A 17,505-nucleotide genomic window follows, 5' to 3' on the forward strand; every position below is an offset into this window, starting at 1 on the left:
AGCCTTCCACTATGGACCATATCACTACGACTTTATCTATCTACATTTTGAGGAGATTACAACAAAGTGATCAAATTTAGTCCGGTGCGGTTAGCTGTTGCTCAACGAATATGTTCTTTGCACGGCCGCCCAGCCGCCCGCCCGCCCGCCCGCCCGTCCACGATTTATCCTGATTCCCTCATGCCCCCGCGGTAGCCCGTCATTCATACATCCAATGACAGCAACAAATGGGAAATATTAGAAAAGGAGAGAGATTTGTCGTCTCTTTGATAGTTTCGTTATTTCCATGTGCTCTGTGTTTGCGAAATTCCTATTTCCATGTCGATCAATCAAGAATAATGCTAGCATGCTAGCTTGCAACTGCCGAGACGAAAAAAGAAAAGAAAATGTCCATTGTTGTCTAGTGACAAAAAGCAGGTCCTCGAGGAAAAACTCTGATAAACTGAAAAGTATTCTCACGTAGACAAGACATGCATCCGGTGCTCTGCCGTCCACCTCACCTTATTCCTAGCTCGGCCGCCCTCCCGTCCAACCCGGCCGGTATATATCCCCCGCCCGCCTCCCCGATTCTCCTCATTCTCCACCTCTCCTCCAACCTCCTGACCGCAAGCACGCCGGCCAGCTCGACCGCGCCCCTCTCCGCGAGCCAAGCTAACTATCTACGAGCTAGCGGCATGGCCAAGGTGCACCCCAACGTCGCCGCGCCAGAGCTGCCGGCTGGAGGCAGGGCCGTCGTCGAGGAGCAGCAGCCCACGGTGCTGACGGTGTGGCGCAAGTCTCTGCTCTTCAACTGCGACGGCTTCACCGTCTTCGACTCCGCCGGCGGCCTCGCCTTCCGCGTCGACCGCTACGGCTCCTCGTCGGGGAGCCGACGCCGCGCCGAGGACGTCGTGCTCATGGACGCCGCGGGGAAGCCGCTCCTCACCGTGCGGCGCAAGATCAAGCTCGGCCTGGGCCTGGGGGAGCACTGGGTGGTGTACGAGGGCGACGCGAGCGCCTCCGCCACCGCCGCGAAGCCGCTCCTCTCCGTGCGCCGTCACCACACCGGCCTCCGCCGCCGCGCGTCTGACAAGACGCTCGCGCACGTCACGCCGCTGGGGCCCTCTTCGGCCGGCGCCGACGCGGCCGCCTACGTCGTGGAGGGGTCGTACGGGCGGCGGAGCTGCGCGGTGCGGGACGCGCGCGGGGGCGCCCCCGTGGCGGAGGTGCGGCGGAAGGAGTCGGTGGGGGACGACGTGTTCCGGCTGGTGGTGCCTGACCACCGCCTGGGAACGGCGCTGTCCATGGGCGTCGTCGTCGCCCTCGACCAGATGTTCGGCGCCGCCTCGTCGCGGACGTCGCTGCTGCCCAGGAGCTGGTCGGCGTAGGAGGAGTACACTGGCCGCGGTAGGAGCCAGCTGGTGAAGCCGCTGACCTGGCGACCCCACACGGCAACAAGGTTCTTCGCAAGGGGAAAGCTACTGGCCCCACCTGTCGGCGTGAGCACAGTTTTAGGTGCAGATTGCCCCGCAGAATGTAGTAGCAAAGCAGAAGAGTAATTTTCATTTAAATTTAGAAAACAAGGCTACGGAGGCTGGATGCATGCATGACTTAGGAATCGGTGTATATACGGTCAGCCTCTGAAACTTGTTCATGGATGATGCTAAAAATACTATGTACATGGATCTGAAATGTCAGTGATATACTAAAGTGAATGCTTGTGTCACCGATCGTGTAAGGGCATCTTCAACACCGACCCTTAAACCTCATGCGTCCTTCCAAACTGCACTCTTCAAACCGCGAAAGCCATCCAACGCGATTCTGTATCGATCCACAACACGGTTTGAACGTACTTTCTCCCGTAAACAGTAGACAAACATGGGAGCTTTGCAGGAGTTCGGCCTGCTCCCACGTCCTCTTCTAACCACCCTGGCCCACCCAAACCCTCCTTCCTCGTCAGTGCGTGTTCCCACTTGGCGCCAGCTGTCCGCATCCATGTCGTTGTAGAGCGCGCCGCTCCGCATTGAAGACGGCTCATGGCGGACATGACCTCTCACCGCCTTCGCCCTTGAAGCGGCGCGCAAGCCGAAGGCGCCGCCCGAGACGCATCTCCGATGTTCGTGCCTGTTCAATGCCGGAGACGTGTGACTGGACGAGATGGGACAGATATATACCACGCCCGTTCAATGCCCTGTCTATCCGTATGCCGCCATTAAGCAGGCTCACCGACCAAGAAACCCACTCCCACGCCGCGCATTGACGCACCGAAGGCCTGGCCTCACCGAAATCCGCTATTTGAAGGCGACCACACTCGGCTAACTCTACTCCACAACACAAGCCACTCCCCATCCTCCTCCCTTGCACTACGTCTGCCATGACTGCAGGCTAGCGAAGCACTGTGCGAGAGCCGCACACGGTGGCCGTCCTTGCCGTTGCCTGGGAGAGCCGCCACGCCAGGCGGATCGAGGCCGACTTGCTGGCCAGCTCACGTGAGGTCTCCGACGATGAGGACGACACCACGATGGAGACGGGCTCTGACGACACCGCCCCGGCTCCCACGCCTCTTGTGTACGCAGGCTTCACCATGGAGCAAGCGCACTACAACACCACCATGGCGGAGGTGCACCCTGCGCTGACACCTTTTTCGGCGTTTCAGCAGGCACGGGAGGAACAGTGGTACAACTTGTTCCTTGGAGTAACACCGGCTAGCGGAGGGCCAGATCTACGGCGAGCGCACGAGAGAGGAGGCTATGGCGCCCATGGTCACGGTGAACCCCAAGTTCGTCGTGGAGCAGGGTGCGATCTACGATGCCGTCCGCGCTCAAGCCGCCGCTCGCCAGAAAGAGGCAGCCACGGAGGCACAGCTGCAGGCGATCTCGGAGGACAACAATGCTAGTTGTGCGTCTTACGTGCCACCGACGAACTATCAGGCGGCCTGGTGGGACGACAACATCGTCGGCGCCACCATTTCCATCGTGGGCCTCACGTCCACCAGCGAGGGACAGGTCGCGGACTCCTGCGAGGATGAGTAGGCCACGGGAGGCAGCAGGGCCTTAAGTCTCGTGTGGGTCCATCTGTCTCCCGTGTTCTACTCTTCCTTGCCGGAGACGGCATCTTCACTTCACGGGTCCTATCGCCGGTGCTCATGAGATAGCGGATGGAGGACGACACGGGCTTGGTAGCCGGGCACCGCCACCATAGGATAGGTTTAGAGTCGGGTCGTTTTGTTTTTGTTCTAAATGTTAAAAATGTAATAAAAATCCATCGTATTTGTATGAAACCCGTCATGTTTATATGAAATCCGTCCATGTTTGCATGAATTTCATCCGATTTGTTGAAAAAGTGTTTGCAATGCATGCGACTATGGTTGGATGACGGCCACCCGCATTCGTGTCTGCGGACTGGTCCCCCCTGTCCGTGGACGGATGCGGGAGGAAATTTACGGCTTGCCATTGGAGATGCCCTAATGCAACAACATCTGCTACCCTTCGTGATTCATGCAATGTTTGCTTGGTAGTCCTCCCTAAGGCCTTGTTTGATTGTAGGGAAACCAATCCCTTCGTGGAACTAATCCTGTTGGTATACGGGAGGATGTATGCACAGATCTACATATTGTTACTGAATATCTTTCACATACATATTTTGGATAGAAACGATTGTTCAGCATCTCATTGACTGTGTCTGCCAACGTCTTAAAGGGTGGAAGAAAACAATTCTTTCTATGCAGGGTAAGGAAATTTTGCTGAAGTCACTAGCTCAAGCAATTCCATCATATGCAATGTCAGTGCTTAAACTACCCAAAGGAATTTGTAAAAAATTACTGATGATATAACTAGATTGGTGGGGTGATAATGATGAGAGGAGGAAGATGCATTGGTTCACATGGTAGATAATGTGTGTACCGAAGAAAGAGGGTCTGGGATTTAGAGACCTACATGGTTCTAACCTTGCTATGTTATCAAAACAGCGTTGGCGACTTATTCAGAATCCGGACTCCTTATGTGCATGTGTGTTGAGTGCAGAGTATTATCTCGACGGGGACATATTGAAGGTCAGACCAAAGAAGTGATTTTCCTATACATGACAGAGTATCGTAGCAGGCATCCAAACTTTTCAAAGGGCTTGCATTTGGTGAGTGGCATCAGATTAAAAAATTAATATTTGGCAAGACTGGATCCCATCAAGCCCTTCATCGAAAGTTATCACCCTAGAGGTGTAACTATGCTCAAATGTGTGGACAAAATCATATATCCTTACCATGTACGGTGGGATGAAACCTTGATAAGAGATATTTTTTTTCTCCAGTAGATGCTCATAGAATCCTACAAATCCCGTTGAATGTACACCTACTGAAGGATTTTGTCACAAGGAATTACACGCGATCAAAAACCTTCTCAGTACAATTGACATACCATGGAGAATTTGAGCATTAGTATGGCCAACTCCTTGTTCGTGGATATGGATAGGGAAATGTGTACACAAACACAATTTGGAAGGAGATCTAGAACCTCAAAATCCCATGAAAAAATAAAAAGTTGCGTAGAAGATCCTAAAGGGATGGTTACCTTGCTATGGAATCCTTGCGAACAGACACATACCCCTTATCCCTCAATGTACGCTATATGCGGTTGGAGTTGAGGACAATAAACATTGTCTGTTTATTTGCAAAAGGGCGAAAGAACTCTGGGCAGAGTTGGGTTTACAAAGCACCATCGCAGATGTTGTACGGCAGGATCGATCGGGGTCTGTTACTACTGAGACCTTATGTCAGACTAATTCGTGTTGGGGAACGTAGTAATTTCAAAAAAATTCCTACGCACATGCAAGATCATGATGATGCATAGCAACGAGAGGGGAGAGTGTTGTCCACGTACCCTCGTAGACCGAAAGCGGAAGCGTTAATACAACGCGGTTGATGTAGTCGTACGTCTTCATGATCCGACCGACCAAGTACCGAACGCATGGCACCTCCGAGTTCTACACACGTTCAACTCGATGACGTCCCTCGAATTCCGATCCAGCCGAGTGTTGAGGGAGAGTTTCGTCAGCACGACGGCGTGGTGACGATGATGATGTTCTACCGACGCAGAGCTTCGCCTAAGCACCGCTACGATATGATCGAGGTGGATTATAGTGGAGGGGGGCACCGCACACGGCTAAGAGATCAAGAGATCAATTGTTGTGTCTTTGGGGGTGCCCCTGCCCCCATATATAAAGGAGTGGAGGAGAGGGAGGGCCGGCCCTCTCTATGGCGCGCCCTAGGGGAGTCCTACTCCCACCGGGAGTAGGATTCCCCCTTTCCTAATAGAACTAGGAGCCCTTCCAAGTAGTAGGAGTAGGAGGGAAGGAAAGGGAAGGGAAAATGAGAAGGAAGGAAGGGGACGCCCCCTCCCTAGTCCAATTCGGACCAGCCCATGGGGAGGGGTGCGGCCACCCTTTGAGGCATTTCTCTCCTTTCCCGTATGGCCCATTAAGGCCCAATACGAATTACCGTAACTCCCTGGTACTCCCAAAAATACCTGAATCACTCGGAACCTTTCCGATGTCCGAATATAGTCGTCCAATATATCGATCTTTATGTCTCGACCATTTCGAGACTCCTCGTCATGTCCCCGATCTCATCCGGGACTCCGAACTCCTTCGGTACATCAAAACACATAAACTCATAATATAACCGTCATCGAACTTTAAGCGTGCAGACCCTATGGGTTCGAGAACTATGTAGAAATGACCGAGAAACGTCTCCGGTCAGTAACCAATAGCGAAACCTGGATGCTCATATTGGCTCCTACATATTCTACGAAGATCTTTATCGGTTAAACCGCATAACAACATACGTTGTTCCCTTTGTCATCGGTATGTTACTTGCCCAAGATTCGATCGTCAGTATCTCAATACCTAGTTCAATCTCATTACCGGCAAGTCTCTTTACTCGTTCCGTAACACATCATCCCGCAACTAACTCATTAGTTGCAATGCTTGCAAGGCTTATAGTGATGTGCATTACCGAGTGGGCCCAGAGATACCTCTCCGACAATCGGAGTGACAAATCCTAATCTCGAAATATGCCAACCCAACAAGTACCTTCGGAGACACCTGTAGAGCACCTTTACAATCACCCAGTTACGTTGTGACGTTTGGTAGCACACAAAGTGTTTCTCTGGTAAATGGGAGTTGCATAATCTCATAGTCATAGGAACATGTATAAGTTATGAAGAAAGCAATAGAACCAAACTAAACGATCAAGTGCTATGCTAATGGAATGGGTCAAGTCAATCACATCATTCGCTAATGATGTGACCCCGTTAATCAAATGACAACTCGTGTCTATGGCTAGGAAACTTAACCATCTTTGATTCAACGAGCTAGTCAAGTAGAGGCATACTAGTGACATATTATTTGCCTATGTATTCACACATGTATTATGTTTCTGGTTAATACAATTCTAGCATGAATAATAAAAATTTATCATGATATAAGGAAATAAATAATAACTTTATTATCGCCTCTAGGGCATATTTCCTTCAGTCTCCCACTTGCACTAGAGTCAATAATCTAGTTCACATCGCCATGTGATTTAACATCAATACTTCACGTCACCATGTGATTAACACCCATAGTTCACATCATCATGTGACCTACACCCAAAGGGTTTACTAGAGTCAATAATCTAGTTCACATCGCTATGTGATTAATACCCAAAGAGTACTAAGGTGTGATCATGTTTTGCTTGTGAGGGAAGTTTAGTCAACGGGTCTGCACATTCAGATCCGTATGTATTTTGCAAATTTCTATGTCGACAATGCTCTGGACGGAGCTACTCTAGCTAATTGCTCTCACTTTCAATATGTATCTAGATTGAGACTTTGAGTCATCTGAATCAGTGTCAAAAGTTGCATCGACGTAACCCTTTACGACGAACCTTTTGTCACATCCATAATCGAGAAACAAATCCTTATTCCACTAAGGATAATTTTGACCAATGTCCAGTGATCTACTCCTAGATCACTATTGTACTCCCTTGCCAAACTCAGGGCAGGGTATACAATACGTCTGGTACACAACATGGCATACTTTATAGAACCTATGGCTGAGGCATAGGGAATGACTTTCATTCTCTCTCTATCTTCTGTCGTGGTCGGGTTTTGAGTCTTACTCAACTTCACACCTTGTAACACAGGCAAGAACTCCTTCTTTGACTGTTCCATTTTGAACTACTTCAAAATCTTGTCAAGGTATGTACTCATTGAAAAACTTATCAAGCGTCTTTATCTATCTTTATAGATCTTGATGCTCAATATGTAAGCAGCTTCACCGAGGTCTTTCTTTGAAAAACTCCTTTCAAATATTCCTTTATGCTTTGCAGAATAATTCTACATTATCTCCGATCAACAATATGTCATTCACATATACTTATCAGAAATGTTGTAGTGCTCCCACTCACTTTCTTGTAAATACAGGCTTGACCGCAAGTCTGTATAAAACTATATGCTTTGATCAACTTATCAAAGCGTATATTCCAACTTCGAGATGCTTGCACCAGTCCATAGATGGATCGCTGGAGCTTGCATATTTTGTTAGTACCTTTAGGATTGACAAAACCTTCTGGTTGCATCATATACAACTCTTCTTTAATAAATCCATTAAAGAATGCAGTTTTGTTTATCCATTTGCCAGATTTCATAAAATGCGGCAATTGCTAACATGATTCAGACAGACTTAAGCATAGATACGAGTGAGAAACTCTCATCGTAGTCAACACCTTGAACTTGTCAAAAACCTTTTTGCGACAATTCTAGCTTTGTAGATAGTAACACTACTATCAGCGTCCGTCTTCCTCTTGAAGATCCATTTAATCTCAATGGCTTGCCGATCAATGGGCAAGTCAACCAAAGTCCATACTTTGTTCTCATACATGGATCTCATCTCAGATTTCATGGCCTCAAGCCATTTCGCAAAACCTGGGCTCATCATCGCTTCCTCATAGTTCGTAGGCTTGTCATGGTCAAGTAACATGACCTCCAGAACAGGATTACCGTACCACTCTGGTGCGGATCTCACTCTGGTTTACCTACGAGGTTCGGTAGCAACTTGATCTGAAGTTACATGATCATCATCATTAGCTTCCTCACTAATTGGTGTAGTAGTCACAGGAACATATTTCTGTGATGAACCGCTTTCTAATAAGGGAGCAGGTATAGTTACCTCATCAAGTTCTACTTTCCTCCCACTCACTTCTTTCGAGAGAAACTCCTTCTCTAGAAAGGATCCATTCTCAGCAACGAATATCTTGCCTTCGGATCTGTGATAGAAGGTGTACCCAACATTTTCTTTTGGGTATCCTATGAAGACGCACTTCTCCGATTTGGGATTGAGGTTATCAGGTTGAAACTTTTTCACATAAGCATTGCAACCTCAAACTTTAAGAAACGACAGCTTAGGTTTCTTGCCAAACCATAGTTCATACGGTGTCATCTCAACGGATTTAGATGGTGCCCTATTTAACGTGAATGCAACTGTCTCTAATGCATAACCCCAAAACGATAGTGGTAGATCGGTAAGAGACATCATACATCGCACCATATCTAATAAAGTACGGTTATGACGTACGGACACACCATTACACTGTGGTGTTCCAGGTGGCGTGAGTAGTGAAACTATTTCACATTGTTTTAACTGAAGGCCAAACTCTTAACTCAAATATTTTACCTCTGCGATCATATCGTAGAAACTTTTATTTTCTTGTTATGATGATTCTCCACTTCACTCTGAAATTATTTGAACTTTTCAAATGTTTCAGACTTGTGTTTCATTAAGTAGATATACCCATATCTGCTCAAATCATCTGTGAAGGTCAGAAAATAATGATACTTGCCGTGAGCCTTAACACTCATCGGACCGCATACATCAGTATGTATTATTTCCAATAAGTCAGTTGCTCGCTCCATTGTTTCGGAGAACGGAGTCTTAGTCATCTTGCCCATGAGGCATGGTTCGCAAGCATCAAGTGATTCATAATCAAGTGATTCCAAAAGTCCATCAGCATGGAGTTTCTTCATGCGCTTTACACCAATATGACCTAAACGGCAGTGCCACAAATAAGTTGCACTATCATTATTAACTTTGCATCTTTTGGTTTCAATATTATGAATATGTGTATCACTACGATCGATATCCAACGAACCATTTTCATTGGGTGCGTAACCATATAAGGTTTTATTCATGTAAACAGAACAACAATTTATTCTCTTACTTAAATGAATAACTGTATTGCAATAAACATGATCAAATCATATTCATGCTCAACACAAACACCAAATAACACTTATTTAGGTTCAACACTAATCTCGAAAGTATAGGGAGTGTGCGATGATGATCATATCAATCTTGAAACCACTTCCAACACACATCGTCACTTCACCCTTAACTAGTCTCTATTCATTCTGCAACTCCCGTTTCGAGTTACCACTCTTAGCAACTGAACCAGTATCAAATACCGAGGGGTTGCTACGAACACTAGTAAAATACACATCAATAATCTGTATATCAAATATACCTTTGTTCACTTTGCCATCCTTCTTATCCGCCAAATACTTGGGGCAGTTCCGCTTCCAGTGACCAGTCCCTTTGCAGTAGAAGCACTTAGTCTCAGGCTTAGGACCAGACTTGGGCTTCTTCCCTTGAGCAGAAACTTGCTTGCCGTTCTTCTTGAAGTTCCCCTTCTTCCCTTTGCCCTTTTCTTGAAACTAGTGGTCTTGTCTACCATCAACACTTGATATTTTTCTTGATTTATATGCCCTAGATGCAATAATAAAGTTGTTATTTATTTCCTTATATCATGATAAATGTTTATTATTCATGCTAGAATTGTATTAACCGGAAACATAATACATGTGTGAATACATAGAAAAACAGTATGTCACTAGTATGCCTCTACTTGACTAGCTCATTGAATCAAAGATGGTTAAGTTTCCTAACCATAGACATGAGTTGTCATTTGATTAACGGGGTCACATAATTAGAGAATGATGTGATTGACTTGACCCATTCCATTAGCATAGCACTTGATCGTTTAGTTTGTTGCTATTGCTTTCTTCATGACTTATACATGTTCCTATGACTATGAGATTATGCAACTCCCGAGTACCGGAGGAACACTTTGTGTGCTACCAAACGTCACAACATAACTGGGTGATTATAAAGGTGCTCTACAGGTGTCTCTGATGGTGCTTGTTGAGTTGGCGTAGATCGATATTAGGATTTGTCACTCCGATTGTTGGAGAGGTATCTCTGGGCCCTCTCGGTAATGCACATCACTATAAGCCTTGCAAGCAATGCAACTAATGAGTTAGTTGCAGGATGATGCATTACGGAACAAGTAAAGAGACTTGTCGGTAATGAGATTGAACTAGGTATTGAGATACCGATGATCGAATCTCGGGCAAGTAACATACCGATGACAAAGGGAACAACACATGTTGTTATGCGGTTTGACCGATAAAGATCTTCGTAGAATATGTAGGAACCAATATGAGCATCCAGGTTCCACTATCGGTTATTGACCGGAGACGAGTCTCGGTCATGTCTACATAGTTCTCGAACCCGTAGGGTCCGCACGCTTAAAGTTTGGCGACGATCTTTTATATGAGGTTATGTGTTTTGATGTACCGAAGGTAGTTTGGAGTCCCAGATATGATCACGGACATGACGAGGAGTCTCTAAATGGTCGAGACATAAATATTGATATATTGGAATCCTATATTTGGACATCGGAATAGTTCTGGGTGAAATCAGGATTTTACCGGAGTGTCGGGGGGGGGGGGGGGGGACCGGAACCCCCCGGGGGTTAATGGGCCTTGTTGGGCCCTAGTGGAGAGAGAGAGGGGTCGGCCAGGGTAGGTCCGCGCGCCCCTCCCCTTGAGTCTGGATAGTACAAGGAAGGGGGGGCGCCCCCTTGCCTTTCCCCTCTCCCACTCCTTCCTTCCTCCCTCCTAGTGGGACTAGGAAAGGGGAGTCCTACTCCCACTAGGAGGAGGACTCCTCCTCCTGGCGCGCCATGCTAGGGCCGACCGGCCTCCCCCCTTGCTCCTTTATATACGGGGGCAGGGGGGCACCCCAAGACATACAAGTTGACCAGTTGATCTTTTAGCCATGTGCGGTGCCCCCCTCCACCATAATCCACCTCGGTCATATTGTAGCGGTGCTTAGGCGAAGCTCTGCATCATTAGCATCATCATCACCGTCATCACGCCATCGTGCTGACGGAACTCTCCCTCGAAGCTCTGCTGGATCAGAGTTCGTGGGACGTCTCCGAGCTGAACGTGTGCTAAACTCGGAGGTGCCGTATGTTCGATACTTGGATCGGTCGGATCATGAAGACGTGCGACTACATCAACCGTGTTCTCATAATGCTTCCACTTACGGTCTATGAGGGTACGTGGACGACACTCTCCCCTCTTGTTGCTATGCATCACCATGATCTTGCGTGTGCGTAGGAATTTTTTGGAAATTACTGCGTACCCCAACAGTGGTATCAGAGCCAGGTTTATGCGTAGATGTTATATGCACAAGTAGAACACAAAGGAGTTCTGGGCGTGGGTATATACATATTGCTTGCCGTCACTAGTTGATTCTTGATTCAGCGACATTGTTGGATGAAGCGACCCAGACCGACATTATGCGTACGCTTATGCGAGACTGGTTCTACCGACATGCTTCACACACATGTGGCTAGTGGGTGTCTGTTTCTCCAAATTTAGTTGAATCGGATTTAATGAACAAGGTTCTTTCTGAAGATAAAAAAGCAATCACTATACCGCGTTGTGGTTTTTGATGCGTAGGTAAGAACGGTTCTTGCTCAGCCCGTAGCAGCCACGTAAAACTTGCAACAACAAAGTAGAGGATGTCTAACTTGTTTTTGCAGGGCATGTTGTGATGTGATATGGTCAAGACATGATGCTAAATTTTATTGTATGAGATAATCATGTTTTGTAACACAGTTATCGGCAACTGGCAGGAGCCATATGGTTGTCGCGTTATTGTATGAAATGCAATCGCCATGTAATTGCTTTACTTTATCACTAAGCGGTAGCGATAGTCGTGGAGGCAATAGTTGGCGTGATGACAATGATGCTTCGATGGAGATCAAGGTGTCAAGCCGGTGACAATGGTGATCATGACGGTGCTTTGGAGATGGAGATCACAGGCACAAGATGATGATGGCCATATCATATCACTTATATTGATTGCATGTGATGTTTATCTTTTATGCATCTTATTTTGCTTAGATCGACGGTAGCATTATAAGATGATCTCTCACTAAATTTCAAGGTATAAGTGTTCTCCCTGAGTATGCACCGTTGCGGAAGTTCATCGTGCCGAGACACCATGTGATGATCGGGTGTGATAATCTCTACGTTCACATACAACGGGTGCAAGCCAGTTTTGCACACACAGAATACTCAGGTTAAACTTGATGAGCCTAGCATATGCAGATATGGCCTCGAAACACTAAGACCGAAAGGTCGAGCGTGAATCATATAGTAGATATGATCAACATAGTGATGTTCACCATTGAAAACTACTCCATCTCACGTGATGATCGGACATGGTTTAGTTGATATGGATCATGTGATCACTTAGATGATTAGAGGGATGTCTGTCTAAGTGGGAGTTCTTAACTAATATGATTAACTGAACTTTAATTTATCATGAACTTAGTACCTGATAGTATTTTGCATGTCTATGTTGTTGTAGATAGATGGCCCGTGCTGTTGTTCCGTTGAATTTTAGTGCGTTCCTTGAGAAAGCAAAGTTGAAAGATGATGGTAGAAATTACACGGACTGGGTCCATAACTTGAGGACTATCCTCATTACTGCACAGAAGAATTACATCCTGGAAGCACCGCTAGGTGTACCACCGCACCAGCAACTGCAGACATTGTGAATCCCTGGCAGTCGCGTGTTGATGACTACTCGATAGTTCCGTGTGCCATGCTTTACGGCTTAGAACCGGGACTTCAACGATGTTTTGAACGTCATGGAGCATATGAGATGTTCCAGGAGTTGAAGTTAATATTTCAAGTAAATGCCTGGATTGAGAGATATGAAGTCTCCAATAAGTTCTACAGCTGCAAGATGGAGGAGAATAGTTATGTCAGTGAACATATACTCCGAATGTCTGTGTACCACAACCACTTGACTCAACTGGGAGTTAATCTTCCTGATGATAGTGTCATTGATAGAGTTCTTCCATCACTGCCACCAAGCTACAAGAGCTTTGTGATGAACTATAATATGCAAGGGATGGATAAGACTATTCCCGAGCTCTTCGCGATGCTAAAAGCTGCCGAGGTAGAAATCAAGAAGGAGCATCAAGTGTTGATGGTCAACAAGACCACCAGTTTCAAGAAAAAGGGTAAAGGGAAGAAGGGGAACTTCAAGAAGAACAGCAAGCCAGTTGCTGCTCAAGTGAAGAAACCCAAGTCTGGACCTAAATCTGAGGTGAGTGCTTCTACTGCAAAGGGACTGGTCACTGGAAGCGGAACTGCCCCAAGTATTTGGTGGATAAGAAGGATGGCAAGGTGAACAAAGGTATATGTGATATACATGTTATTGATGTGTAGCTTACTAATGCTCGCAGTAGCACCTGGGTATTTGATACTGGTTCTGTTGCTAATATTTGCAACTCTAAACAGGGGCTATGGATTAAGGGAAGATTGGCTAAGGACGAGGTGACGATGCGCGTGGGAAATGGTTCCAAAGTTGATGTGATCGCAGTAGGCACGCTACCTCTACATCTACCTTCGGTATTAACTTTAGACCTAAATAATTGCTATTTGGTGCCAGCGTTGAGCATGAACATTATATCTGGATCTTGTTTGATGCGAGACGGTTATTCATTTAAATATGAGAATAATGGTTGTTCTATTTATATGAGTAATATCTTTTATGGTCATGCACCCTTAAAGAGTGGTCTATTTTTGATGAATCTCGATAGTAGTGATACACATATTCATAATACTGAAGCCAAAAGATGCAGAGTTGATAATGATAGTTGATGTCTACTACACAACCTTCTTCTTGTAGACGTTGTTGGGCCTCCAAGTGCAGAGGTTTGTAGGACAGTAGCCAATTTCCCTCAAGTGGATGACCTAAGGTTTATCAATCCGTGGGAGGCGTAGGATGAAGATGGTCTCTCTCAAACAACCCTGCAACCAAATAACAAAGAGTCTCTTGTGTCCCCAACACACCCAATACAATGGTAAATTGTATAGGTGCACTAGTTCGAAGAGATGGTGATACAAGTGCAATATGGATGGTAGATATATGTTTTTGTAATCTGAAAATATAAAAACAGCAAGGTAACTAATGATAAAAGTGAGCGTAAACGGTATTGCAATGCGTTGAAACAAGGCCTAGGGTTCATACTTTCACTAGTGCAAGTTCCCTCAACAATAATAACATAATTGGATCATATAACTATCCCTCAACATGCAACAAAGAGTCACTCCAAAGCCACTAATAGCGGAGAACAAACGAAGAGATTATTGTAGGGTATGAAACCACCTCAAAGTTATTCTTTCCGATCAATTCGTTGGGCTATTCCTATAAGTGTCACAAACAGCCCTAGAGTTCGTAGTAAAATAACACCTTAAGACGCATGTCGGTGTCAAAACCGGCGGATCTCGGGTAGGGGGTCCCGAACTGTGCGTCTAGGCCGGATAGTAACAGGAGGCAGGGGACACAATGTTTTACCCAGGTTCGGGCCCTCTTGATGGTGGTAAAACCCTACGTCCTGCTTGATTAATATTGATGATATGGGTAGTACAAGAGTAGATCTACCACGAGATCGGAGAGGCTAAACCCTAGAAGCTAGCCTATGGTATGATTGTATGCTGTGGTTGTTGTCCCCTACAGACTAAAACCCTCCGGTTTATATAGACACCGGAGAGGGTTAGGGTTACACAAGCTCGGTTACAAAGGAGGAGATATCCATATCCGTATTGCCTAGCTTGCCTTCCACGGCAAGTAGAGTCCTATCCGGACACAAGACGAAGTCTTCAATCTTGTATCTTCATAGTCTAACAGTCCGGCCAAAGGATATAGTCCGGCTGTCCGGAGACCCCCCAATCCAGGACTCCCTCAGTAGCCCCTGAACCAGGCTTCAATGACGATGAGTCCGGCGCGCAGTATTGTCTTCGGCATTGCAAGGCGGGTTCCTTCTCCGAATACATCACAGAAGAATTTGAATACGAGGATAGTGTCCAACCCTACAAAATAAGTTCCACATACCACCGTAGAGAGAATAATATTTTCGCAAATCCAATTTGCTGACTTGTTTTTGCAGCATGACGTTATGTCATGGCCCGGTGATTATTCGAACCATTTTTCTTCAACCAGCTCCACACATAACGCGAGGCGGTTTCTTGACACGTCTTGTCAAAGCAGAGATCGTGTTCCCCCAATTACGGGATTCTCATTAATGCAGTCGTGGGTAACCCAACCGTGCCTAGGACTCCTAGATTATAGGCAAGTCCCAAACAGCTACGAAGAGGATGCTTGATATCTACCCTCTTTATAAAGAGACAAGGTTTTCACTTTTTCCCTCTCGTGCTCAATCGAACCCCTCCCTCGCCTCGAGTTCTAACAGCCAAAGCCCAGGTCAGGTGCTCCAGATCTTCAATCATGTCCGGATCCAGCCTTCAAGGCCGATGGATGCCCTCCTCCATCACGGAAGAGGATATCAAGAAGTTAAGGGAGGCTAGATACCTGACCGCCGAGGTTTCGCATCGGCTGCCTGCTCGAGGGCAGGTCATCCCTACTCCCGAACCCAAAGAGAACGTCGTGTTCGTCTCCCACTTCCTCCGAGGCCTAGGCCTCACTCTGGATCCCTTCGTCAGGGGTTTGATATTCTATTACGGGCTAGATTTCCACGATCTAGCTCCGGGCTCCTTTCTCCACATCTTGACATTTATTGTCGTGTGTGAGGCCTTCCTCCGCATTACCCCTCACTTCGGCCTGTGGCTCAAGACCTTTGAAGTGAAGCCAAAGATGATCGAGGGGCAACATGCAGCGTGCGGAGGCGCGTCAATAGGCAAGATGGCAGGAGCTCCGTGGCCGAAAGGTTCCTTTCAAGAGGTGTCCGAATTATGGCAACGGGAGTGGTTTTACGTCACGGCTCCCAGAAGTGCCAAGTGGGCGGCTGCCCCCGCTTTCCGCTCGGGCCCCCCACCACAACTGATGTCATAGATTAGCAGAGGTATGAGCTGGGGTCCAGCCAAGGACGTGCCTATACTGCAAAGCCGCATTCAAGATCTCTTCGAGGGAGATTTTAATTTGGTTGTGGTAATGCAAGTTATGCTGGTTCGTCGAGTCCAGCCTTGCAAACGCCGGCTCCTTCGCTTATGGGAGTTCAACCCAGAAGGACCGCGTGCCATTCAAAGTTTCCTCGGCCTGACGCACGAGTATATGTACAAGTCATTCTTCGGACCTCAAATAGAGTGTCCGGATACTACCGAGGACGTGGGCCTGAGCAGTAACCGCGCCGCCGAACAAGTAAGAAATCCTCTAGCCGAACACACCGTCTTTTATTCATCATGAAGTTATTTCTGAGAGATCGCTCTTTGACCAGGACTGGCTAACAAAGGCGAAGATGATTCGGTGTTCGGCCCCCCTCCCTGAGGGTTTGGAAAATCCGGTATTGGAAAAGATGCTCGAGCTCGCACCTTGCCCAGAGCCCTCGAAGGAAGATACAGGGGGGAATAACATGGGCGGAAGCGGGCCCCCATCGCTGCCAGTTCCAACCGAGGGAATGAGCGCCTCCATGAAGGAGGATAACCGAGGGAGGAAGAGGACTGCTTCCGAGGATCCGGAAGCCGAGGCCTCCAAACGGGAGAAGAAGTCTCCAACAGAGGGTCCTGCCTCGGGGGGTGCTCTTGCCGCACAAAGTCCGCAGGGGGATCAGCCCTCCAACGAGTCGTAAGTGATCCAAAAAATACTTTAATAGTGAAGGTATACTATCTTTCTTCTGAGAAAATAACCGCCGCATATATCTTGCAGTTCGGGTCTTAGCCCTTCTCAACTGAGCTCGTCTTCGGGGGATCTTCGTCCGGAGATGATGCAGAGCGAAACGCCTCCCCCGGACTCCTCCGCTCAAGAAGCGGGCGACCCTGAAGTGTCGTCACGGAGGGCCTCTCCGGATCCGGTGAGGCCAGAAGATAATCCCATAGACCCCCGAAGTCCCCAGCATCCGGCTCTCGAAGAGAGCGAACAAAAGAGTCCGGCACCGTCTGGTATGCGGTCGGACATTCTGAGGGAGCTGTTGGGGCGAGCGGCCATCTCAGAAGAACACCGTACGCTGATGGGTACGGTGATGGAAAGAATTTTGTCCGCCGAAAGCGGATTACATGAAGCCTTTATGAGTCTACTGACATGCTTTGAGGTACGTGAGATAATATGTGATAGTACCGCACATGTTAGGTGTGCCCTGTGTAGATAGTAGCCCCTGAGACTCTGGTTGTCGTC

At 47.2% G+C, this 17,505-nt stretch overlaps 1 protein-coding gene across 1 annotated transcript; it reads left to right on the forward strand.

Annotated features, from left to right (window-relative positions):
• The first annotated feature begins 584 nt into the window (after positions 1-584).
• LOC125555925 (protein LURP-one-related 8-like) lies at positions 585-1,705 on the forward strand. Its single transcript, XM_048718729.1, has one exon. It carries the CDS (start codon positions 675-677, stop codon positions 1,365-1,367), a length of 693 nt encoding a protein of 230 aa, XP_048574686.1. The 5' UTR covers positions 585-674; the 3' UTR covers positions 1,368-1,705.
• Positions 1,706-17,505: the final 15,800 nt, after the last annotated feature.

The sequence above is a fragment of the Triticum urartu genome, chromosome 5 (assembly GCF_003073215.2).
Source record: "Triticum urartu cultivar G1812 chromosome 5, Tu2.1, whole genome shotgun sequence".
Lineage (NCBI taxonomy): Eukaryota > Viridiplantae > Streptophyta > Magnoliopsida > Poales > Poaceae > Triticum > Triticum urartu.